The sequence below is a fragment of the Opisthocomus hoazin genome, chromosome 15, assembly GCF_030867145.1.
Source record: "Opisthocomus hoazin isolate bOpiHoa1 chromosome 15, bOpiHoa1.hap1, whole genome shotgun sequence".
NCBI lineage: Eukaryota > Metazoa > Chordata > Aves > Opisthocomiformes > Opisthocomidae > Opisthocomus > Opisthocomus hoazin.
Genome location: NC_134428.1, coordinates 20,768,886 through 20,794,953, shown reverse-complemented (window position 1 = coordinate 20,794,953; position 26,068 = coordinate 20,768,886). Strand labels below are relative to the sequence as shown.

Below are 26,068 nucleotides of genomic sequence, written 5' to 3'. Positions count from 1 at the left end.
AAAGACAGAGCTGCCAAATGTGGGTTCTTGATCTCTTCTTTCTTCTTTTTCTCTCTCCGTGTTCTTTCAAAAAATAACTAGGATAGAAAAATTCCCTATCTGACTTAAGACGATTCCCTCCTGAAAGTTAGATCTGGTGACATACATGTTAGGAGTATTTAAACAGGTAGTGACTGAACTCAGAAGTCTCAGGTTTTACACAGACAAGTGCCTTCCCGCTGCTTTATTGTCTTTCCAAATATCTAATAGACTTCTGAATAAAGGGTGCCAAGTTGTTCCTTTTTTTACATCTAGTCCTTCATCTTTCTTGGTTCATTCAAAGACATTTTTCTGATCTGCGTTCATGTTATCATTTGCCCCCGCAGGAATGATTAGATTGTGCCAAAGCATAGAGAGCAGAGTCCTTGAAGCAAATGAATGAGGAAGACAACTTACTACAAGAAAAATGCCCTGGGACATGAATTGCTTTAATTAAAACCTTTAGGCAAAAGCTAGAAGTCTCAAAGTACATCTCATGTAAATAAGATGACAGTTTCTTACTGCTTTGTAATGTTGCTTGATGTGTATTACAGTCGAGCAAATCTGTTTTGTGGCAGTTAAACACCTACCATGTGAATTTGGTTTTTTGTATTTTCATATCGCCATGCAGATGTTAAGAAGCCTGTTTATGCACAAGAGTCAGATTCCCAAATGCAGGATTCTGTGTATGAAAGCAACGGTTGGAGGCTAAACACTGTTAAATTGACCGTTAAAAAGAAGTGGTTGTACAGTATCTTTGAAAGTGGGAGTCTCTCTCATGCATTGCAGGAGTGAACAGGTTCCGGTGATTACACGGATAGGAAAAGCCACATCAGAGAGATCAGTCAGTATTCAAAAATATATAAAAACTTAATCGTAATACTTGCTGCTTTTCCAATGCTAGGTAGGGTACAACAGTACAGGTATTCCTTTTTAATATGCATTGATAAGTACTGTGTGTTTGTGTCTGTATATACACACACATACATATAAATACACATATATTTCAGGTGCAGGAATTTTCTAAGTCTCCACTAGCAGCAAGATGCCAAGCTCTCACTTGAGAGTTTCCTCTGAATATCCCACAGACGCTGTGGTTCTTTGCCATGCCTCCAGTTGCACTGGAGAACAAAGTATCACCCCCCATCTCTTCTCCCCCCTGAATTTTTCTTGAGGCGTACTGCCTGATACTAAACCTTAGGAGTAATGACAGAAATGATTCATTATTAAGAAGTTAACCTAGACTATACAGTGCTTGACTTCTTCTGTCTGCCTTGGTGAGTTTGATGTGTACTTTCCTCCAGAGAAAAAGAAAAAGTAAATTCTGCACAGAATAGCCTTGGGGTTCTCTTTATAAAATGTCTGCTACTGCTTAAATGGGCTGATGGTAGATTGGAAGCGTTTCATTGCTGCTGATGGCAAAGTGGTACTTCATACTTCGCTGGAGATTTCTGAACTCCATCAGTTCTTTACTGCTAGAAGTCAGCATGGCTTGGTAGGTGAAGATGAAGACTAGAAATAAAATAAAATTTAAAAAATAGAGGCAAATTTCCAACCCTATGTTTCAGGAATTTTTCTGCCCAGCAGTGGAAAGCTTGATTACCTTCTGCATTAACATTTTGCTGTTATTGAAATGGCCACATCAGCCGTCCTTGCAAAGTGAGAAAAGGGTGAATACTTATGCACTGTTTGGGATAAATAAAGTATAATTTGGATATCATGCTTTAACATACAGGTTTAGGCACAGGCCTCGCTGTCAGCAGGGCACTTTATATCTTCAAATGATGTTCAGCTAAGTGTCAATATTAGCACACAGGCAAACTAAACTTCTTTGTGTATTCCCACACCCATTAGCATCCCAGATATTCGCTTTGTGAATTTCCTTTATCCAAACTCCTAGGTTATCCTCTGCTGCCACAAAATCCTTCAATTGCCTTTCTTTGGACATCTGGTGGTATGAATTGTGTGGTGGACCTCAGACAAGAATATTCTGCCCAGTTACGTTTCTGGCTACTAGTGTGGCAGCAAGTATTATTAGTAGTTATTGTTGTATATCGATTTGCATTTTCAAACTGCCTTTCACTAAAGACCATTAATGAGCTACGTAGTGATTAGTTTTTTTTTCAACAGCTTGAGCAGAGATGGACGTAAGCAAAGTCACAACCACCAGCTCGATGTCCCAGAAGAGGAGTCCTGGTATCTTGCTGTGTCCTGCTGGCAGCAGGCCTGCTCGGCTGTTTAGCAGTCTGGGCTGGTGGTGCACTTTGGGTACGCGTGAGTTGGTGTACTTAATTTTGGTTGTGCCTGCGCTGCTTCCTTCTGATGGAAGATCAAGTGTCTTGAGGTTATGAATATTGGTGTAGCGCCTGTCCTGTGTATATATAAGGTCATCGGTTTATGGCTGTAACATAGTTTAGTCTTCCCCTCCTGATGTAGACAAGCTAGGTCACCAGGTCCCAGGTTCTCCAGTCTTGTGAATCTTGTCGCTGATGGAACATGGTGTTCTTCTTGCCTCTGGTGAGACAAGGGTGTTTGCATAGGAGATTTGCTCAGTACCTTGCTGTGCTATGTAAGCAAAGAATCCTTCTATCAATTCATACAAGAACTAACCCTGCCTTTTTAAAGGTCATTTCTGTCTCAGTCAGCTCTTAAAGTTCAAGAGGAAATAAACTGCTTAAGAGTTGGCATTTTTCAAGTCAAGTGTCAACTTTCCAAGCCCCCAAGCCAGCGAATGTGGAGGAAGGAGAGATTAATAAGTGAGCTGCTTGGTTGATACAGTGGTTGTGCAGAAAAGTTCCCTTTTTTCCCCTCTTTATGGGGCTTTGGAATGAAATGGAACATCCTTGAAATATCTCACTTTCTCCTTTTCATTTTGCAATGCAGAAGTATCCTAAGCTCTTTAGAAGTGCTTCTTTTCTCATTAGTCCACTGACAGCAAGCAGAGAGTTTGTCAGCTCGACTGAAGTGGGACACAAGGAACATTTTATGACAATGCCAATACCTAAAATCTGCTTTAACCACAGAATCTTATTATCCAGTGAGAATAAAATGCGCTTGCAGACAGCAGCTGAAGGGTGAAGCCTCCAAGCAGGTGCTTGCCCTTAACTGCATTGACGCCTTTCCCCACGCAGGAGCAAGTGGATCGATAAGGAACTAAACAGGAGGAATGGGCTTTATTAATGAGGTACAGTGGAGACAGGAGGGGAGATGATAATGGAAGGCAGGTGGCAATCGAAGGGCATGCTGAGCATAGACATCTATTGGCTGCCAAAGTGCCTGTAATGAATGTGTAGGCTATGGAGGGACCAATGCTGCAAATTGTGATGTTGGGTCGCTCCAGAGCGAGCGAGCTGTGCAGCCCATTTCTTGTGTTGGGGTTTTAGTTTTCAGTCTTGGCAACATTTTCCTTGTGTATTTGTTTTGCTGGCCCGTATAAATGCTCATTGAAGGTTTTTCCTCCTAAAAATTTCTTCTTTCCTTTGTAAAGGAGTTTGCGAAAATAAATCAGCAGCATTGTCTTTCTTGCTTTGCTTTCAAAGAAAAAAAGCAAAAAAGCATCGTGGTACGAACTGGTTTTTAAAGTGATAGATAAATCAGCCTTGCCAAGTATCTCTGCATTTTCCAGTTGTATATTCTTAACCACCTTGTTTTGGCAGATACAGCTATGAATTCTTAGTGCAGGAATGCTCTGCCTGTTCATCGTATTGTGGAAAATGACAGTGATAGTGTATTAAGGGCTGCATTTCCAAGTGGCTTTAAAATAGGAATAATTTTCTGGTTTTCTCCATATGCAGGTGGCCACTTGATGTGAAATCACACATGGTGTTATTTTTATGCCCTTTGGTTTTTGTGTAGTTTATGTTTGGATAGCTCTTTAAAAGAAGAGCTCTTTGGAATATTTGGGTCTTTGAAATTTTTCTTTTGTAGACCTACTTGTTATTGTCACCTGAGATTACTGAAGATGAATATTGTCTGTCTGTTAATCAGAGGAAAGATCCAAAGCAGAGCTCTTCTCCTTACATGAGAAGTTGATTCATGCTCCTTTTAATTCCTGTTCGCATTACAACATAAATACGTGAAGAGGCATGCTGTGAAGAGTCCTGGCTGGCGAGGTGGGACAAGGTGAGGATCAGCCGGATTGTTCTGGTCAGTAACATCTGCTGCTCAGTCACCTCTTTTTATATCCATCGAACGGCACAGATTATGCATCTCAGCCTTATCTTTCTATGCGTCTGTGGGATGCCTGTGATCTGCAGCCACTTTTTATCTCCTCTTTGGTGCGTGATCCTTTTTCACGGTCCTCTGCAAAGGCTGCACCTTTGGGACAGCAAAGCCATGATCTAGTTGGAGCTGTGTTGTGCCATGGCCTTTGGCCTGCAATGTACTGCTAAGGGAATGAAGCAGTTCTCTACGGAACTGCCCTGTCCGTTCCAAACGCTGAGAAAACCTGAACACAAGGATGGTCAAATACAATAGATGGTTGTGGCCTTAAATCTTACATGTTAGGAGATTTTTTGGCAGCAGCTTTTGAATCCTTTTATTTTTTATTTTTTCATAGGAAACTTATGGTAGCAGAGACTGATCAGCTGGACCACTTGCTGCAATAGCCAAGAGCCGGCAGACTGCACCTGTGAACAGAAATTTTTTTTCCAGCTACTGATTTATAGTTTGGAAACTGAATATGACTCCTGTATGAAAGAGATTAAATGACAACATAATCACCTAAGAAACTGCAACAAAAATGTGCACCTGAATAAAATTTAAGCTAGATGAGATCTGTTGGTGTGCATTAAAAATAAGCAAACCCTCTTTTTTTAACTCTTTTCCCCAGATTTGCAATCAGATCAAAAATCAACCTAAACCAATAAACCAATGCCAGAAGCTTTGGGAAAGTCTAGTGTGCAGTGATACTTCTCATGTTTTCCTCAGTTTGAAGCTCAAGGATTTCTTGAGCTGAAGGTGATAGCTTTTTGTATTTAATAGCCCATGATGAATTTTCCTCCATTAATTTATTTAGTTCTTCTATTGAAAGAGGCAGTGAACAATTGCTTCTTCTTCACCTCCTGCCACTCATGATTTTGCAGACTCACAATTGTTTTCGTTCTTCTCAGACTGCTGTAGCAGAGCATAGTGCAGCTAAACACCTGATTTTCTGTGTCAGATCAGTTCTGCCTAGTTATTGAGTACCGGCCAGAGTACGTCTGACAGGGACGCGAGAGTTTGGGTGGTAAAGATTTATAAGGGCCTGTCTTCATTATTCTCCATTAGATGGAGAGGAGAGAAATGACGCCAGTATGGTCAAGTGAGTATTAAAAGGCAGAATGGGAGCAAGAATGATTGCTGTGTTAGAAATGCATGCCCACATCACCGTGTGCTGGGAGCTGGGAAGCAAGCAGACGAAGCAGAACTGATCCTGGTGCTACTGGAGCGTTTGACAGATGCCGTCTCTTCCTGGGAATGACACAACACTTGGTACTGCTTTGCACTGCAGGAGGTGATGTTTGCAAACAGCACTGGTATCCCACAAAGTAGCTCTGTAACTGTGTGTTGACTTTGCTATGGAGAAACTTCTACGAAGGTGAAAAAAGGCTGCAGTTCTTCCATGCCTCTGGAAAGAGAGAGAAGTGTTGACCCAACCACTGTGTCTAAAAACGCCCCATGAGCAATTCCACAGGAAAATGAGGCAGATTAGCCCAAAGGGAGCATTCATGCAACCTGAATTAGTGGCTGTTGCATGGCTTCACTGGTGCTGATGTTTGGTTTGGAAAGGAAGAGGTGAGTTCTGCATCCCTCCAGATACAGATGTGGTGCTCCAGATGTAGATGGGACGATGGTGTGAGCTGTTACAAACCCTACAGCTGAGACACTCACTGGTTGTGCAAGGACTCCTACTGCATTTTAATCCAGTGTAAAACTGCTGGGTTAAAAGCACCATGGAAACAATCTGAGTGCATGGGTTATGAATTATGGTGCTGCACTGCTGAGGGCAGAAACTTCTGACACCGTACCTGTTGAATCCACGCTGGATTGCCGTCCGTTCCCTCCTACATTTTAGTGTTGGCACATGGACCTGGGTGATGTGTCGTTTGTGATACCAGCTGGCTGAAACCAAATGACATTGAACAGAGCTGTTCTTTTACGAGTGGTACCGAAACAAAATTACTTGGCTGCCATGTCTTTAAATTCATTTCCCTATCACAACTTCGCCCCAAAATAAAGCATCTGACCTCTCTGCTCATCTAGTGATTTCGAAACCTGAAACTGCCGCATATAGGCTATTTACGTGTCCACCTGACTGGTTTCTCTGTAAAGTATATATTACAAAAAGATTGCATAGTATGTAGTATTGTTTTATTAAACGTTTAGAAATATTGATGCAGAAGAATTGATGTAACTGGGCTATAAATGTAGTTGTTCTGGCAGTTCTCCTTCCACAGTGACAGCTTTATTCCTCTTGCCTTGTATTGGTTTAAGGGTTCTTTGAGTTAATTTAGGGGACGGAAATTAGAGGAAAGTAGGTCTCTCTGCCCTGCAGGTTAAGTCCCAATAGTGTCAACAGTCCCGTGGAAGACTGAAATAGTGATGTGGATTTCTGGGTGGCAACAGGGAAAAGAAACATCCACAGAAAGTTTTAGAAGTAAGGTTAGCAGGACTTCATTAATAATGCTGATCTGTGCGTTCTTTTTGTGGGGAGAAATCACTGCTTGGAAACAGCGTCTGAGGAAGAAGCAGTTTGCCTCTGCTCAGCTGCCCAAATGTACCGGCTGAGCAGAGAGCAAGCATGCGGCTGTACAGTATTGCTTGGGCTTACGCGGAGTGGGGCTGCAGAGCCACTGCAAAAGGAATAGCAGATATTCATGGCATGATAGTCTAGCCTGGAAAGATCCCAGTCTTTTTAGTCTCATTATCGGACACCAGATGGCTGGACACCAGCTCTTCTCTGCTTTGTGGGTCGGTGTTTGCTTATATACGTGCCGAAAATGGATGTATACAGGAATGAAAAGTAATTTAACTGGGATGAAGCTTACCCCACACTGGATGTGTTGGGGGTGGTTTCAGCTAACTCTGCTGTTTTTCCTCATTCTTGTTCTTAGATATATGTTCTTGCTTTTATGATATTTTTTTTTTCATTTTTAAAGTGATATCTGCCCCGTATGGAAAATACGTACCTGGAAGGCAGCATCAGGGTTGCAAGGTGAGGCTCTTGCAGGGTAGGAAATGCCAGAATTAAGGTCACCTGATGCCTCCTTAGTCTGCTTTCCTATACAATGCAGGATTCCTGTTTCACTTGGCAGAGATGGTGGATTATGTTAACTTAATGAGCAGCCATTGATGTTTTTCTACAGAAAAAATTAATAATTTATCACTTATTTCTTATGGTAGCCCTTTTATACCAGATGCAGACCAAGGAGTAAGTGTAGCCTTATTTTGGGTATGCCATTCTGGAATATTTAGAACTTGATCTTTCAAAACACTTAGTGTTACCCAGGGCTTCATATGTTATGAGTAGCTATTGATTTCAGCAGTCGTGACAGTGCTGAGCATGACGGACTACCTAATGACTAAGCACCAAGGACTACCTTTGAAAAGTTCATGGTATCAGCTAGGAGCCTGGGCGTAGGCGAGAATTGGAACCAGGTTTTTTGGGGAGACTTTCAGTTGCCTTAATGTGAGACCATTCTCTTTAAGCAATTTCTGTGCTTCATTAATCTTCCAAATTCTGCAGCAAATGAGGCAGAGATCCTGCAGAAAACAGATGCAGTTAGCAGCGAATCCTGATTTGTTATTAGAGCATGGTAGAAAAGAGCATAGGTTACCGTGTCATGTTGTTTATGCCCAAAGACACCATGGCAGTTGGAAAATTTATGGTTACAGGTCAGGTTATTTGGTTATGGGACCTTTGCAGTCTTAATATGCTTCCATATTTTGGAATTAACGATTAGCAGGTCTGTTACAATGCTGTGCTTAATACGGCTCTGATCATGGTAGACTGCTTTGACGTAAGCTGAGTCAAAGCAGGTGGGAGGCGGATATGGGATAAAGTTAAATTGGTGCTTATGAGAAAGAAAAGCCAAGAACAGCAGTCTGTTGGAGTGCCTGTCATAGATAGTTAAGTGACTTTTCAGCCATTCCTTCACTCTTATCTGTGCCGATGTCCCGTGGCTAAGTGCTAGGGGGTAGTACTTAATTGTTTGGGTTTATTTGTTGTCAACAGTATCCGTTATGAATTCTTCCCTGAGTCCCTGGTGAAAACCTAGACAGGTTTTCATCACATAACCTGGAGGAGTTTTCACTGACAAAAGCCTGATGCTGAAATGCTGAGCTGTAGTTTTGGATTTTAGTGAAAATTATGGTGAGGATCCATCACAGAATTCTTCTGCAAGAAACATTTTAGACCATTGTGTTTCTGTAAATTCATTCAAGTAGTCTTAGATTCAGATGTTAAAAAAAAAAGAAAGCGTCTGAACAATAATATACAATACTGATTTCAGTACTCATTTCGCTGCGGAGTACAGTAATGCACGTTGGAAATGAGGTCTCATTGGAAAAGGTCATTTGAAACAGATCCGCAGAACCTTCACGAAGCTGTAATGAGTCACGAGTCTGGGAGGGCTCACTTCTTACATTGCAACGGAAGATTTAATGTTTTGTTTCTCTCATCTAAACACTTTCATCCTCTTTATTTTATTAAAATAAGCTATTATCTAACTGTCAAGAGCCTGGAATTTCAGCAGATTAGTTTGCTGACAAGTGGGTTCAGCACAACCATTCTCTTACTCACTACTTCCAGCACATTTTTTTTTTAATTCTCTGTCAGTCCTTCCTCCTTTACAGCTCCTCAGGTCTCATGCTGCCTATTCCCAAATGATATTTCCACTCTCATCCTAAAAGTCGGTTTGAAAGTATAACAGAAATTGGGAATAGTCTTACTCGTGATGTTCGTGTCCCCAGTGCTGGAGGTTGGGCCTGTGACTTGGCAGCTTGCTGGCAGGTAGAAAACTTGGCGAATTTAGTGTATTTATAGGAGATTTTTTATAATTCACGTAGTACTGGATTGGATTGAGAAAACTATGCAATGCCTTCATCTTGCTTCCCACTTTTGACTGTGCAACAAATTGAAAAGCTTCAGGCAAATGTATTTGGGGGTGAGTGGGGCTGGTGGGGAAGGACAGAGGTAGAGGCTTAATTTCTACAGTGAGGGAGAAGCAGAAAAAGACTAGTACAAAAGGAGTGAGGAGTTTTGACTTTCTTCATTGTATTGAGGCATGGCTGTGAGTTCATCCAGCCCCGAAGTGTGATTATGGATTGGTAACTGATGGGGCCAACTGCATTATTCATTATGGTTCAGATTGAAATGAAATCATGGAGGGCAATTTTCTATCTCGCACTTCAAGGTCAGATGAGAGTATTTATTATTCCCTCTCTGTTTATCTGTGAATGCAAATTGAATTTAGTGATTCAAATTGATGAAATGTTAGAAATATAAAACTCATCAGAGCCGACACGAAGAGAAATTACTGGGTAGAGCTGGCCAGTGACTTCACCGTCCCATGTACAGGCCTCTGCTTTGATTAGTAATTATTTCAGTCTTTGGGTTTTCTCATTCCCAGTTTTGTTTCAGTTGTTGTCATTTTTGTTTTCACAGAAAAAAGTGTAATAACACTTTGAAGCATTTAGAATTTGAATTAGATGATGTAAATAAAGCCAGCTGCAGAGAGGATGCTTGGATCCTGGCTGGAGAAAAGGTTTTCTTTCAGAATTCTTCCCTGGGGTTGGTTTTCGGGTTGGTTTTTTTTTTTGATGGTTTGCTTTTTCTCTTCCCTTCTATGACGGTTCCTTTTCTCCAGTAATTTGCTCCCTTGCATTGCACTGAATGTTCACAGCCGGCGTGGGCTGCCCTGGGGAAGGGAGCAGCCATTTACCAGCTTTTGGTGCTGCAGCTCCATATGTTTCCTCATTGACGTGTCGCCCACAGGCTGACCTTCCTCACCAGCCGCTGTTGTTAAGAGAGCAAAAACTAGGACCTGCCGAGGGGGCCAGATGAGCATGGCTGCCTTAATGAAATGATCGGGATGCAGAGGCTCTCTTCCCAACTCGCTGTAATGCATTTTGAACAATCTGGTGAACGCCTTGGCTCAGTTCGGTGTGTCAGGCTGTGGTCGGAAGGCATTGCTGTGGTGTGCGTCCTGTTCTCTGCAGCGCTGAGAAGACACTTTTGACTTGTACAGGGGGGATTATTCTTATCTCAGAGTGGGAGTGGAAAATCCTTATCAGTGAATGCTCTTTAAAAATAGGCAATCCTCCGTAATTGCCAAATGCCACGTACAAAATTATGACACAGAGATAGATGATACATGCTGTCCAGGCTATGTGCTGTGTTAATAGAGGACTGTTGTTTTTAACTCCTGCTTTTTGATTACTTGCATTTTATTAACAATGTTTAATATTTGCTTCTCTACCAAGCGCTGCAAAGGGAATCAGTTTGCTCAGGGTGCGAGTGTGCCTGACTTGTTGATTCGGAACAAGGCGCTTGAGCATTTGGACGTACCAGAAGCCCTTAATAGGTTTGTCTGCATATGCTATTATAAATCACCTTGTGGATTCAATGATCAGCTTGATGTCTCCTGTAGCCAGTTTTACTGAAGACTGTATTTTCAAGTTAGTAAGCATACAACAAAGCGTTGAGTGGTTTTTAAATACCAGCAGAAGTTTTATTCAACACATAAATGCCTTTGATAGAAGCTTTGGCCTTATGAACACTTCAGGTTTGGTGGCTTAGAAAAAGGAGACTCATGGCTGTAGTTATCTCACCTTTGAAGTATTTTACATTCCAGAAGTCAGTGGTGGATGTACTTGACAAACTATTTATGTTTCAACTTCAAACCAAAACAAACCACAGAAGTGTCTCATTCATTAGTTTAAGATGTTGCTTTCGTTCCCATCTTGATGGTGGATGTGGAAGTGTGTTTATAAGCATGTCAGTAAATCTCACATGGAGTGGCTGATGAAGTGTCCGTTCAGACAGAGCCACACTGGCCTTTGCGTTTTGCTGATGTTCTTGGGTTTGGTTCCTGCCAGTTACTGCAGTCAGCAGAGCCGCGTGTGTTGCAGCAAGCGTGTTGACCCCATAATGAAAGGAAGCGCAGCGTGCCTGATGTGAATTTCTTTTAGTAAATCCTAACGCCTGCCAGTCAATTATGGCTATTGTATTGGGGCTGGGCATAAGATGTGTGTTGTTTTTGTTCTATAACCATTCAGTTTGAAGAAACTGCGTTTCTGAGCCTGCTATCTATGCTGCTGGTTAGGGAGTAAAATTAAAGACTGTCTCAACGATGAAACACATTTTCAGTGTAGCAATAAAGTTCCAAACACCTGTCTGCTTCTTACCCATTTCATCTGTCCACACTAGCAAAATAATTCTCTTTATGTTGTTCCCTAATTAGAAACTCGGTACGATTCAAATCTTGCTTATATGTAGAGCAGCAACGTGACATATGAACTGCTTGTCTTTGAGTGATTTGTGATTTATGGAAGCCTGATGACGGTGAGTTCCATGAAGCTCTTTGAGAAAATACAAAGTGAGAACCAAGAGAAAGTTTGCAGATGTTTTCTGAAGACTTGGGAGAAATAAATAGCAAGAAGAAAGCTTGTTTTCCTGCTGACTCTCTGTAGGCTGTTTCATGTAGTATTTTCTGTAGCAGTATTTCATAAGAGTCTCTGTAAGGCACAGTTAAAGCTTGAAATAAAATATGGCCTGTGTGATAACTTCCACTAAAGGTGTTAGTATTTTTTAGCGTTGCTCCTTCTGAGTGTAGCAACCAGCTAGCAGATACCACGGAGATGCTGGTCTCCACAGTTTCCAGTAGCAGTAGCAGCTCGGTGTCCGGGAGCGGGGCTGGGTGCTGCTGCTTCAGTGTGGTTGGAATTCTGTCTGGGAAGAAGAAATGAAGCAGAAGAAGATGCAAAATGATCTTATTTTAATAAAAGCTAGCACCCAAACCTTTGACTTTTGAGCTGAAATGCTTGTAGCACTAAAATCATCTCCTCCTTCCTGATTGTTTTCCTAGTTTACCTGCCATAAATTGATCAGTTTGGGCAGCTCCGTGCTGCAGCAGTGTGCTCAGAGCTCCCATCCATCTTTTCAGCAGCACTTTATAATGGGTCAATTTTTTTCCTTTTTAACACAAGAAGGAAACTTTTCTGTTTTGCCAAGCCCCACCTTTTCTTGTCCTGTTCCTTTTAAAGTCAGACTCTTTTTGTCATCGTCTGCTCTCTTCTGTTTTTCCTTTCTAATTCCCACCCCAGCTGGTGGTGGGTCCTGTCGAGGCAGGTTAGCCAGAGGCTGAGCGGGGAAGAAGTCTGGGCCAGGAATTGGAGACTGGAAGGAGCCTTGTGAGGGGGCACAGACAGGGATGTTGGGATGTTCTGCTGCTGTCCATTGGACATGGTGAAGACATGCTGGAGTTGCCTTGTTGCTACTTATGTTTTCATGTTGGCTTATGAAACCTGGGGGAGAAGAACTGGAATGAAAAATAACTTTTTTGTCCAAACCCTCTGTTTATCAGTTTCCAGTGTGTTTTATCTCTGTGTGCGTACTGTCTGTAAATGTGTTGCTACCTTGAGAAGGCTGCAAGTTGTCAAGCCTTAAGAATGGGTGTGCTTTTCTTCATCCAAATGTCTTGCTACAAAACAATTTCCCTTGCTCCTTTTTGCCTCATTAGCTTGTGTGCTAACCTTTTTATTTTGGACTCCGTCATGAAGACGTTGATAGGTGCGATGTGTTTCTTTTTTCTGTTCTATGCGTGCAATAGCACTGTCATCGTGTTTTCCCTCTGTGCATCTTCAATGTTCTTGCCATCCACACTCCCTGGTTTTCGGTGCGTTCTCTTTGATGTGATCCTTGTTTCTGACAGTTGGCCCTGGTACATGCAAGTGTCTCATCTTTTGCGGAGTTGCAACATGACCCAGACACTGTTGCTCGCTCTGCTAATTGTCTCTGTGCCGCTGTGGACCTCTTGTTTTCCTCTCAGGTTGATATACAGACTGGTTCTGGCATCCTGTTTGCTCTCCCTGTGATTTCGGAGTATCTCTGAGGTGGTAACTTGGCTACTGAAGGAGTGGAATGATTAAAATGATGTTTTATGGATCATTGCTGGGGGAGGGAAGCTGTCAGCTGCTTTTGTAATTTTTTTGAAGGAGATTATTAAAATGTATATTCTAACTTCAGTATTCACTCTCTGCTGTCACTGTTCTTCGTCTTTCAAAGAACATTCTGGAAAATGAAGTGTTATCATTAAGATTACATTAAAGTGAATTACAGAAGGGAAGAGGAAAACTTGAAGAGTCTCAACAGTTCAGAACAGAAAGATGTTGGCATCTCATTTCCTGGGATGTGGAACAAGGAACATTAATAGACTGATAAACAGAAATGGTTTTTTCTCTTTAAGGCTTAAAAGATTTACTTCGAACTTGCAAAGATTTTTAAAAATGCCAGTTCTCCAAGCTTACGTTGAATGGAGAAACTTGAGCCTATTTTATTTTATTTTTTTTAGTGCTCGTTTTGAGTGAGCAATTACTTTTGAAAAGCCGTAGGTGTCATCAGTGTGGAAGAAGAGTGCCTATGTCTAACTTTAATGGCATTTGCTGCTGGGCATCTGCTTTCAAATCCTGTTTTGTGTCAATAAGGTATATAACTTTATTTTTTGATATTTTTCTGATAGAGACAGTTTGTGTTGTATTTGGTGTAGTTTCAGGAAGAATTATCGATCTGTCCTAAGCGAAGAAGAAAGAATCTCAATAATTTCCTTTGGCTTGTGTGGAGAGCTGTAAGGGAGTTGAATTTCACGCTTCCTACAGCAAGGAAACCTATGGTAACAGAGTCAGTTCAGAGAGTTTAAGTATTGTCTCTGCTTTCATAGACATCTCTGGCATTTAAATTTTGTGTACATTAACATCACATTTGATGTGAGGCTGAAATATAAAGGGATGATGGTGGTCTTTCCAAGCACCGCACAGTGGCTGAGGAAATTGCCATTTGACTCTCTCTGCTGAACTTTTTTCGTGTTTTAAAACAGTCGTGGCTGAATGTCTGAGAAGTGAATCTCAAATATTTTTCATTATTTCAAGAAGGAAACCTAGCACATATCCCATTTTTCTTTGTGAATGTCAACTGAATCATAATCTGTCAGTCCACTCAGCATTTATAGAAGTAGGTCACAGTATTGGGAGATGAAGAAAAAAAGGTTTCTCCATTGTGCTATCAAAATGTTTTGTAATGATCAAATGCAAGATTTTGGCTGTTATGTAGCTTTTAATCTTATGTTTGCATTTTTTTTCTGTTCTGACTAATCAAGGCAAAGTTTCTTGGATAGAGCAAATAATCTTTGCAGTAAGGTTTCTATAGTGAGATTTAGTTTGTTATAACACAGGTGATAAGGTTTTCGTGCTGATACTTCCCCTAAGCATCAGAAAATAATATTGTTGAACAAGCTGTGATGAATCTTAAGACAGTGGCTGAGGTTACCTGGTCTCACCCATCCGTTCTGCCCTGTATTGGTGACTGACCTGTTGCTTGGTAGGCTGGCACGTATGCATGGGCGTGAAGTCTGTCTTAGCCCAAGCTTAGCAAAGTCTGTCTTAGCCCAAGCCCCACGGAAAGGGGGAGAAGTGTTTTAAGCCTAGAATTTTCAGAGGCATGGTGTGATGAATATCCCTGTTACATTTGAAGATGTCGCCCAAGTTGTGTCCATCAAGTGGAAATTAGTATCAGCCTAACTTGTCCCTGACGGGGTGTTTAAAGTGTGGGATGCTCTGTTGTGAACCGAGCATCTGAGGTGTGAGCACTCGTTTGAGTTTGCTAGCTCTACTGCAAACCTCCAGCAAAAGGATGGGCTGGAGAGCAGCGGTGGCTAGCTTTATAATTTGGCAGCTGTCACTTCTGAAGGATGTGGTTTTTTTACACTGCAGTTAATGACCTGTTGCTTGTGACATTTGACATCTCAGTTATACCACTTAATTTTATCCTGTATTTCGCATCGTGCCAGGACTCAGCCTGTTGTTTGTCATCTTTGGAGGGTGGCTTCTAGGAAATTTTTTAATATGAGTTTATTTTGTAGAAGCAGACGAGCTGATTCTCAGCTTTATCCTGTGTAATTCTTGCATTGTTCAGTCAGACAAAGGCTAGTGTTTCCAGTAAGTACCCATAACACTGAATTTGAGATGTTTGCCAAGGTTGGGATGGGGAAGGGAGTGTCCAGTGCAAGGCTGATGGCGTTTCATGTTCCATCACCAGAGATACTACTCTTGGGCACAGGTTCCCTTTTTAACTGATTAATTAAAACAGAGCCAAGGAAGTAGTGATGCCCTGGTAATGAAATTATCCATTTTCAAATGCAGATTTGAAGCCCTCTTGATGAATTTTCCCACCTGAATACAACAATGAAGAGACTATTTCACAGTCCCCGATTATTAAATTGGTCTGTGAATGGTTCCAAGTTGAACTGGAGCTTTAAACAGGCTTCTAATTCATTCAATGTTTTAAAATGCGTATTTTTTCTTCAAGAAGGAGGATTTTCAGGTAGGGGACAGCTGCTTGGGGATTTTGGTGAATTCCTGCATAAATTTCTCAAGAAGCACAACTTGGTGACCTGGCGGTGCAGGAGGTACTTGATTTACACTCAGTGTCTTTTAAGGCAGTGTTGCCTTTTGGATTTATCTAAACAGTACCTTAACAATAGTGTTATTTTATTTAAAAGCATTTTTATAAATTTTCTTTTAATTATAGTGATAAAGAATACCCCTCTGAAGCACTCATAAATTTTCTAGTGTTGTTTTTGGCATCAGAGAAACACAGATCTTCTGTTCCTGAGTAAGCTAGAGATGTTGGTTTTGATCTTTCTAGCTTGCTTGAGGGTTTTTGACTTGTGTGCACTACTTTTTTTTCATGTCCTGCTCACTCTTTAAATACTTAAAGTTAGTGCAGTCTTGGATAAACTTGTCATGGTTAAATTGTGAACTGACTCTTAACAGTCACAAGAATTATTTCACTCTTATTTTGTTATTGATCAAGTACTTTGCCAGCGTACTTGATCTGTGATGAGCTGCTTGATGAACAGCCATCGATTAGTGTCCTGGCAGCAGACAGAGTGCCTGAAGGGCATGCGTGAAGAACATCTCCAGGAATACGTGGATCATTATGCGTCACCATGTCATGCCGCACAGAGAGCTGAGAAGAAGAGGGACCAAGCTATTTTGGCTTAATGAGAATCCTGTCCACGTTGCAAAAGAAGTGCTCATCACCTGGCCTCAGACAACGTTTCTCTTCCAATATAGGTTGCTGGCAAGAGCAATGTGCAGGTGGTGGCTATAATTACTTGCTGAGTGTTATCTGTCTGTCAAAGTACATCATATTAAACCTCAGTTTTACTTCTACTTTGTTAGAAAAAGATTAAAAGATACAGTAGAACCTGAGATCGTGCATCATTTGTTGAAAACAAGGCATCTGCTCAAAAGCAAAGTGGTTGATTTTGAAATAGATATGCAATTATTTAGATGCTTTGTTTTTATGACATTCCAGTAATCATCTTGTGCTGAACAAAAACGCTGTCACTGGGGTGGTTCTTCTCTCATATCTTTTTCTGAGAGCAGCTGATAATGAGCCTGCAGCTACTTGGTTTCCAGTGGTGCAGCCGCAAGATGAAATGGCACCAGCCCTGGTGTCCTGGTATCGTGGTGATGCTTCTCCTCTGAGGTTTTTCTGATCTAAGTGGCAGTGGTCAAGATTTCACAGGTCTGTATTATCTTTTTTAGTGCCCGAATACTGGAGAAAGCCCGGCAGCAGCTACAGGAAGAAATACTACGGATTCAGAGCCAGCTCTTGGATGAGAAGAAGAAGCGTGAGCAGCACGAAGCACTGGTGAGACGGCTGCAGAAACGTGTACTGCTCCTCACCAAGGTGTGTTTCTAGATAATGTTTGGAAAAGCCTGTGTCCTTACGTTTCCTCCAGGTGTAGTCCTTGCTATTTCTTCTTTGTTCACCTCTGTAACTTGTACTACAAAGTTGCTATGGGGTGTTTGCATAGCGGGGGCTAGAAGTTAATACATCCTGAGGCTTTGCTGGTGTTCCCCACATCTGGGCTTGTGCGGTGTTGGTGATACGAGACTTCGTCTCAGGCTTGGCATTTGTGTGAGGGCAGAGAATTGAATCATGTTGTCACTAGAGTGTTTTGAGCCACTGAAGGGAATTTATAATGGCTTTGGCTGCATCTCCTCCTTCCCTAAAAAGAATCAAACGACAGCACCTTGTCAACTGTTCCTGTGGAAAAACAATTTACAGAGAGTAAGAGATTCACCTACCTTTTGTGCTGAAAGTCTGTTTGAATGTAATGGTAGGCACTAGACCAGTAAATTGAAAATATGTTTTAAGATTTTTTTCTATAGGATATATCAAAGAAGTCTGCATTATCCTATATCAGGTATGCTCTCGTGATGAAATTCTATACAATAATTTTGAAGTCTGTAGAGCATTGAAAACTTTATATTGAATTCTGAGAGTGCTCTTTACCCAAAAGGAATAATAATTCTCTGTAGTCAGAATGATAGGTACTTCACTTTCCAAGAATACTCCTCACAAAACTTCACTCATCTGAGCAATCTCCCTGACGTAGTAACGGTGGTCATGTGAATAAGTTTATGTGTGTGTATAAGGTCAGACTTGAATAGTTGGAGCGAGAGAGAGCCAGGTACATCACTGTGTACAGGGAGGAAAGGTGCTGGTATAGGAGTGTTTGAGCAAGAAGGAAAGGAGCTGTTATGTTGGTTGTACTTTAGGCTTTAATTTTCAGTGTCGACTAAAGCATTTTCATCGGTTTTAATTGTGCTGCACCCAACTCTGTGTAATTCCGTGTCATTGTTAAGCCACAGAGTCTGTGAAGTACGGTGTGGTAAGCAGGGCTGCTTGGAGCATGAAGCAACTGCTTTACAAGACTATATTCTGTCAGATTTTCTGGCTGCAGAATTTAATGCCATGGAGAGTCACATAAGTGAGAAGAGAAAAAATGACATCAGTTCTTTCTGCTTTACACTGAAGCAGGGACTACAGTCGGGGGGGATGGACCAAGCTCTCCCCATGGAGACAGAAAAGGCCTCTCTTCTCAGTCTCTCTAACACCCCCGGCAGCAGCCAGCCCTCCATACTGTTCTAGTCTGGTACTGGCACGGGTGGATATGATGCAGGTGGATACTCAACCTGATAAAAATCCTTCCTTTACAACCTTCTCAGCTGGCTAGCATTGCGCTGGGCTGCTCAGCCCTGAAGGAAGTTTCTCAAACGGTTCCTAAAATATGCCATTTAACTCATTTCCAGTCCTCAGCAGAGACATGTTTTGTCATAGAACACGAAATATCATTACTTTTCTTTAAGTATTGGACAAAAAGACAACAGTACTTTGTCATGTAACAGATTGTACCCTAATTTATATAGAAAGGCAGAGCCTTTGCTTTGTTTGCTATCCTCCTCTGAAGAGGAGTAGAGGGAAAGTTGGAAATGTCCTTCTTCAGACCATGGTGAATAAACTTGTGTTTTGACAGTGTAAGTTTTCAGGGTGCTTAATGATTCCTCAATTTATCTGTTTTAAAGGAATAAAGACTTTGCTGTTCTCTGAAAATTGATATTCCGTGCAGGGAATGCTAGGGGTCTTTTGTGAAGAAGTACGTGCATTGTGGCACTTGGGCAATCTGTCCTTGGCACCGTTTCTCCTACTGGTTGCTCTTCTCATGCAAAATCAGAAGGAGAAACTTCGTTTAATTAAAAAAGTATGATATTGTGATTTAAAATGAGATTGAGCAAATATATTGCCTGTTAAAAATTAATATTTTACATTGAAAGCATATCACCTAGCATGGTATTTAATCATCTAATTAGTGGCATCAGTAGTACAGTATGCTTCCATGTAATTTGAGAATGGAAAAGATGAGCTTTCTCTATTGAATCTTTGTCTTGTTAAATAGGACTGTGAAAATCTAATTTGGGGGAGACAATTATAGATATGATTGAATTGCTATTGCTTTTGATAGTGTGATTTTTGCATTTGTGTATGTTTGACCCTCTAGCAGGGCAGTGAATCTGTCCCTGTATGCTGAGCAAATAAGGATTGAAAGGCATCAAACGTGTTTAACACTGCAGGTTTAATGCGGTAACAGCTGTCCTTTCTTTGGGCTCAAACTGTAACCTGGAGTCTCAGGACTTGGATACGTTTTAGAAGATCAGTAGGAAACGATAAGCTGTTATTCATTTGGTAAGAGCAGTACCTAATATTTTAGTAGCTAGCATACTCTCTTCAGGAGGTACTTGCTTTGCCAGTCTGATTCCTCCTCAGCTTACTGATTGCTTCTCAGCTTACACTTATGGCTATTGAATTTTTTTCCTCAAGATTCAAATAATATTTTTTGGCTTTCACAGATTGCCTGTTTCACTTGTTCAGTCTTGTTCATTTTCTGCTTGCCGCAGTCTCTGCCTTTCTTGGTTGCTCTCATGTTTCCATTTCAGTACATTGAACTTCTTCCTCCATTGCTTGCTTCCTCGCCTCATTTACTTCTTTTGGGCTTTCTTGACCTTTCTTGGGCCTTTCTAGTTGCTTTACTGTTTGGAATTGGCACAGTTGTCAGTCTGGGATACTTTGGTGAGTCACTACAAATCTCACTTCCCTGGCAGACTTGAGGAACAGCATTCTCCAGGCTCTGACATACCAGGCAGTGGTCCAGCCTGATCAGTTCCACCTCTGACAGTGGGCCGGCCTTGGAGCTGCGTCCTCGCTATTCTGTGTACAAACTGAAGTTAAGAACATGTGAGTTGATTGCTTTCTCCCACGTGTCCTTGTAAATCAGGGCGGTACTTAAGTTTTCTGATCTACATGTTTTCAGTGAAACATAAGACTAGACGTGGACACCCTAGAGGTTTTCAGATGTTGATGGCTTGAAGGTATCTCCTGGACTGTCGCTCTGTTTGCATAAGGTGATGAAAAAGAAATTGATGTTTGAAGGGATGTATTCACTCGCTTTTTTAGAAATCCACTGGGCTCTGTTCGCTCTCTGTGCTGTCTTTTTGCTTTAGCTTTGCTCAGAGTTTTAGGGAAATCTTTAATCTTTGCTTTATTACTTGAGGTAGCTCCGATACAGCAGGAGTAGGAGATGTCTGAAATGCTGGGGAAAGACCTAGTCTACCTCTGCCCTTTTTCCTGTTTGACTTACTGTTGTATTAGCTTTGAATGCCGTGTTTACCTACACAGTTTTGTATTTGACTTTTGTGTTGTCCTTAAGCTTGTGAGTATTTCTGTTTTTCTGAGAGGTTTGCATACAACTGCTGGTCTTTGCTTTAATGAAGTAGGCTTATTAAAAATAGTCATTTCTGCTACTGAATGGCTAAAATTTGAATCTCTTAGGAAATATTATATGACTTGTAGGTCTTCCGAAATGAAAAACCCTTTCTGAAAATCCTTATCTGAGTGCAAACAGCTGATTGAGTCAGTGTTTAAAGGAAAGAAGGCTCTGGTCTATTGGTTTCAGGAGGGCAGCTTTCAGGAGGAACAAATGGACCTTGTGCAGAAGAAGTGAGGATGGAGAAAAACAATAAAGGCACGCTGAAGGGTTCCCAAAGCCTTCTGATGTGGAGGGCCAAAGGTTGGCTTGCATGGATCTTTTTAGGGTTGTCGCCCCCTCCTCTCCTCATGTGATTTTACCTGGTCGTAATCAGCCCTTAGCTATTTCTGTTACTTAGCTGCTGTTAGGGATCAGCCTATGCTGCACGCGTGCGGCTCAGTGACTCCTTCGAACGGATTTCTTCTGTGCACAGAGCTGGTGGATGTAACTGTAGGAAGCTGCACAGTGAGCAGAGGGTTTGACCAGAGACCACATGCCCTGCTTGCTTGCAGCCAGCCTGTGATCCTTCACAGGAAACTCTTGCCTGTTTACATACCCAAGAACACAAAATGTGAAGTGCAATTTCATTTACTTCTTGTAACTTATCCCAAATGAATCCAATTTGCTTCTCAAGTTCTAGACTTTGTGAATGTACACTGTCCTAATTGCATCCCTTGCTCTAGTATAAGGCATAACATAGCAAGTGAATTAATCTGCTTGTAATGGATATTGGTGTTTTGCTGTGTTTATTTCCTGTCTGTGCATTTGTCTGCCTTTGGGTACTCCGCTGCCCGGAGAAGAGGCTAAAAAATTCCATTTTGTTTTCTGAGCGTTCAACCAGATCTTGTGATCTGATAGGAAAGCTGTTTCTATTGAGACGTAATTTAGGCCATCACCATACATGTTGGCAATTAAATAAGTATCGATTAACCAACTCCAGCCGACTGTTTGTACCATGTGTTCCTGGAGATGTCTGCGCAAGAGTCAGTGCGAAGTATGTAAGTGACTCCCAGAGCCGAGAATGGCAGAGATGCGTCAGAAATGGGACTAGGTAATTAAACTGTTCGTTAAGCGTGGCAGATGCAGAGTTCATGACTTGATTTGCCATCTGCTTTGTTTTGTAATCAGTAAAGATTTAAAATAATGCTGATGGTTTCTCTGTCATATTGGGTCCTGCATTATGTGTTTTTCTTAGGAGGTAAATGATTTTAAAGTGCGAGGAAGGATCTTAAGGTTCTGGGGGTTCAGTGAGGGAGGTGAATTAACCCTTTTTCTGGGATACGTAAAGGTTGAACTTTAAATGTTGTGCTCAGTAGCAATAAAAACAGGCAGTCTGGCAAACATATGCCTTGCGACAGACCTTCTTCTGGGTATTACACCCTGTGCTCTGCATCCAGGTAGCACAGGCAGCTTTGGGGCAGAACTGAGCTGCTCCTCTGTGTTATGGGCAGCATCGAATGCTTTTCCCTGGCAGTTGTAATACGATGCCTCTTCCTTCGTTCAATCCACTTCATGACTCCATGGATATCATTTAAGCAGCCCCATTACTGATGCGTCACCAGCTGTGCTGCCGCTCTGCTTGTGATTGTTATCTGCTGTCAGCCTGAGCCTTGCCAATCCTTTCCCTCTGCTCGCCCTGTCTCCCCTTCGTAGATTTTTATAAACCCACAGAAGTTATCTTCCTTTTTATGCCTGCAAATAAATACATTTTAAAGCAATTCCACTGCTCCTGTTTCTGTGATTCAGCAAGGCAAGTTTGGTCGGGTGAGGCAGTACTTACTACATCACCCTGCGTGCTGGAGAAGAGGGGAGATGAGGCACTCTGTGTTTGAAAGAGGCTCAACAACCTTTTTAGATTGAGCACAGTTCCCTTTAATTTCAACTTGATTGTATTAATCAGTTCAATAATTTCAGAGAAAAGGTGATTGGTGGTTGTGGCCAGAGGGGGATGATAGCAAGGGAAGATCATTAACTGCTGAGGGACAGAGAGGGAGGTAATTGCTGCCTGTGGAGTATGGGGGGTTTGAACAGGTCTCTGCTGAATTGTAATTTTTAGTATCCAGTAACATCATGAATTTTAATTCTCAGGCTTTTCTCGTAGGATGCTTTTTTTTTAAAGTATGGGGACTAACAGGTCAGAGATGAGGTAGACGCCTTTATGAAAAGTCTCTCCTCTTCCCCCCCACCCGTTGGCTGGTGTAATATTGATCCCAGGTTCAGTCTGGCGCAGGGTGGTGGCTGGGCTTCGTCTTTCTGGTTTACACAGGAGTGTCTGGGTTACTGGGTAGAGCATGCTAAGTTTTGTGAGAAGAAAGTAGGATTTGATGGTTTGATGACTGCTGCTGTAGGCATTTTCTGTTGGGATGGAGGAAATATCACTTTCTGTGTTTGCTTTTGTTTGTCTTTGATAGCCTGGTGGCTTGTGAGGTGGAGGTACTTCAGGGAGCGAGGATTTCTTTTAACACTAGTGTGTGTCGTCCCCCCCTCCCTTTCCCCCGTATAACCCAAATTTGTTGTGATTTTTTTGGTTTTTTTTAGTAACTTCTTCCAGTTACTAACTCTGTCATGTTGCAGTTCTGATCCACCTAACCACCTTCTGGAGCTTGGGCAGCTGCCTCCCAGGTGTAGCAGAACTGGAGGTAGTTTGCTGTACCATTTCTTGCCTGCAGTGGATGCTCTGCTAGGAGATTCTGCAAATACTTATTCTGACAAGATTTTCCTGTCTTTTTTTTTTTTTGTAAATGTCTTTCTACTTCACCTTTCTTAATCAGCTTACTGTCTGCTTTGTAAAGGCCTTTGAACCACACTCTCCACTTCGCTCTGTAACAGCTTTCTAGGATCTGTTGACCTGATTTCAAATATCTCTAGATCTCAGAGTTTGAGAGGGATTTTTCTGCTTTGTCTGGACCCCCTAATTTGTCTGCTGGGTTTCATTTAGCTTATAACAGAATCTTCTGACTCTAGTTTTTATGGAAGTTGCTACAGAAAATACAAAAGAACAAATACAAATTTTATCGGCCCCAGCGTAGTCTTGACTGTGTTACGCAGCTCTGCAAGTGTAGAAACAGCAGTGTTGGTGGCTTCACCCTGCCTTTCCCCTGAACCAGTCGTAACATTTAATGAACTGGTTTCATCTGCAGTGCCTGCGCTGCCCTGTCTCTAGCATGCTGAGCAGAATCCCACAATATGCTAACAGCGATTTTTGCAGAGATTTGTACAATGGCAGACTAACTTTGGGCTGATTTATACTTGATGTTTCGTTATATTCATTAGAAGATCTTATTTGCATGCTTGACATTTTAAAATATTGTGCTTGGAATGTGTTATTTATTTTGAGACCTTTATTAAGCAACCTCAGTCTAAGGGTTTAATTGTTACTGGTAGCTAAGAGTATAATTACCTCAGGAAAATATCATGACTATATTAAGCAAGTGGAAATTGTCTTCCAGAAGAAAGTGAGTACAAGCCGTTTGCCTCTGAAACAGGCTGTTCCACAGGGCCTTCTGTCCTTTGCTAGTACAGTTGCAGAATCTCTCAATGAAGAATGAATAAGGAGAGCTGAAATCGATGCATTTGAAGAAGCGGCTGCCTGTAGTAGTTTTGAAGCGGTGCACAAAGACTGTTTGGAAGGAGGAGGTATCTTTAGTCTAAACTCAAGTGAGATTTGCAGAGTTCTGAAAGACAGGAAAAATGCGTGTGTTCTGGCATGGGCTCCCAGACAAGGGCATGCTTTTCTTCTGCTTGGTTTTCTTTGTTTGACATTAGCTTCCTTCCTTTGCCTGATTTGGTCATAGGTTTACTACTCGCTTTTTGTACGCAGTGAAGAAAGTAGCAGAGCCTTTGAGTTTTGACTTCCTTCTTCTGCTCCAAAACAACTTCTCAAAGCCGAAGAGTTCCCTTAGTTTCTCACTTGTCAGTCTGCCTCTGTTGACGGGATCTCTGGATCTGAGATGGCCGAGTGCCTTCACCAGCTGTGGGCACTGCGGGTGTTTGGGAGTGTGGTCTGCCCTCACCGTCCTGCTTTCCACTGCCTACTCTCCAGTGAGATCTTCGGCTCTTGATCTGGTGTTGTCCTCATTCTTCATAGCTAGTGGTTAAATTTGCCTTTCCACTGACTTTGGATGTTCTGCCTCTTTTTGTCCCTGTATGGGTACCTGTAGGAATTTGTCCCGCGGAGGCGTGAAGGTGATACGCTTTGTTAGAGTAGAGCTTAGACACCTGGGGGCTTTCCACGTGGAAAAGGTGAATGTAGCTTCAAATGACCAGCCTGGAGGCAGAAGATGAATTGACTTGTGGGCCTTGCCTCCCTTTCCCTTTTAGAAGCATGAAAGAGCTCGTAAAAATTATCGTAGCAATTTTTTGGGAGTCAGTTCTGTGTAATTCTTTCTCTTGCCTTTTTATGTATCTGGTAAACCTTGTAGTGATAAAAATACGGAGTTCATTACTATCTTTATATCTGATGCTTTTGAGGTGGAGGCACAAGGACAGCCTCTGCATTCTTATTAATGTTATGTCTGACATTATTTCTATTTAAGCAAGGTGTTTAGACAGTTTTAAAAAATTTATAACAATCCAGAATACGCAGCAAAGTTATGTGTTATTTTATGAGGCATTTTTGAAGGATTGTAGAAATGCCATCTTTTTTTCCCCAGAATACTGACTGAATTCTGCTTTGTCCTGCCACCACTAGATATTAATGCTCAATGCTAGGAGGTTAGATTATGAAAATTACAAATATACCAATGAAAGACTTTATTTGACCTTCAATTCTCATATTTCTTTGAGAGAAAGAGCTGTAGGACTTCTAAAGGTAAAATATTCAATAAAAAGGAATTAGGTTAATCCAATGTTATGGCTGAGAATTTAAACTCACCCAGGTCAGGTAATTCAAAGTTATAGTTCCCTTGATGCGTGTGCTGTAACATTTATTCGTTGGCTCCTCAGCCCTGAAAGATGAAGGATGGTTGAGCGGATATGGCAGAGGAGCAGGCGGGAGGGTGGGTGGGGGGAACGAGGGAGGTGTTGTTCAGGGCAGTCGGGCACAGCAACCCTTACGTCTGCGCCTCGCAAGCAGGGGAAGAGCGAGCAGCAAGAGGTGGTCAAGTGAGGGAGCGAGGCTCGGGCAACATCCGAGGACAGGGGAAGGGACGCAGGATTTCTGAACAGCCAGCTCTAAAATACTAGCTAGGATAAGCTGCGCAAAAAGGGATTTTTTTGCATTTCTTTGTTGCTCAAATACTTGCGATTTGAAGGCATTAATATCTGTGCCTCCTAGAGTGGTGGTATTGCCACAAGAACTGCAGCTTTGAATCCCTGACTTCTCTCTGTTTTAATTCTCAGCCATAAAACTGGATTAACTGGGTTTGCTTCAAGTTGAATTGCAGTGGATTTTTTTAAAGGATAGGAGAGAGAGATAATTAAGTAATTGCACAGTAGCTTATTTCAACATGGGATGTGAGCCTCTGGTAAGAACAGCTGCACTACTCAGACACCAGTCACTCGGAGCGTCCTTTCAAATGAGGACCCAAAATCTTTAGAAAGCAGAAGGACTGTCTGGAGAATTAAGAGTTTTGGATTGCTCCTGGCACAGTATCATGCAGTACTGTTTTGTTCAATGCACGTTCACAACGTCTCAG

At 41.8% G+C, this 26,068-nt stretch overlaps 1 protein-coding gene across 1 annotated transcript in view; it reads left to right on the top strand.

Annotated features, from left to right (window-relative positions):
* MAD1L1 (mitotic arrest deficient 1 like 1) overlaps positions 1–26,068 on the top strand; it is a 391,040-nt gene that overhangs the window by 101,544 nt on the left and 263,428 nt on the right. The window contains exon 11 of the mRNA XM_009936518.2: positions 16,828–16,972. Coding sequence (XP_009934820.2) covers positions 16,828–16,972 — 145 coding nt within the window. The remainder of the gene's footprint in view (positions 1–16,827; positions 16,973–26,068) is intronic.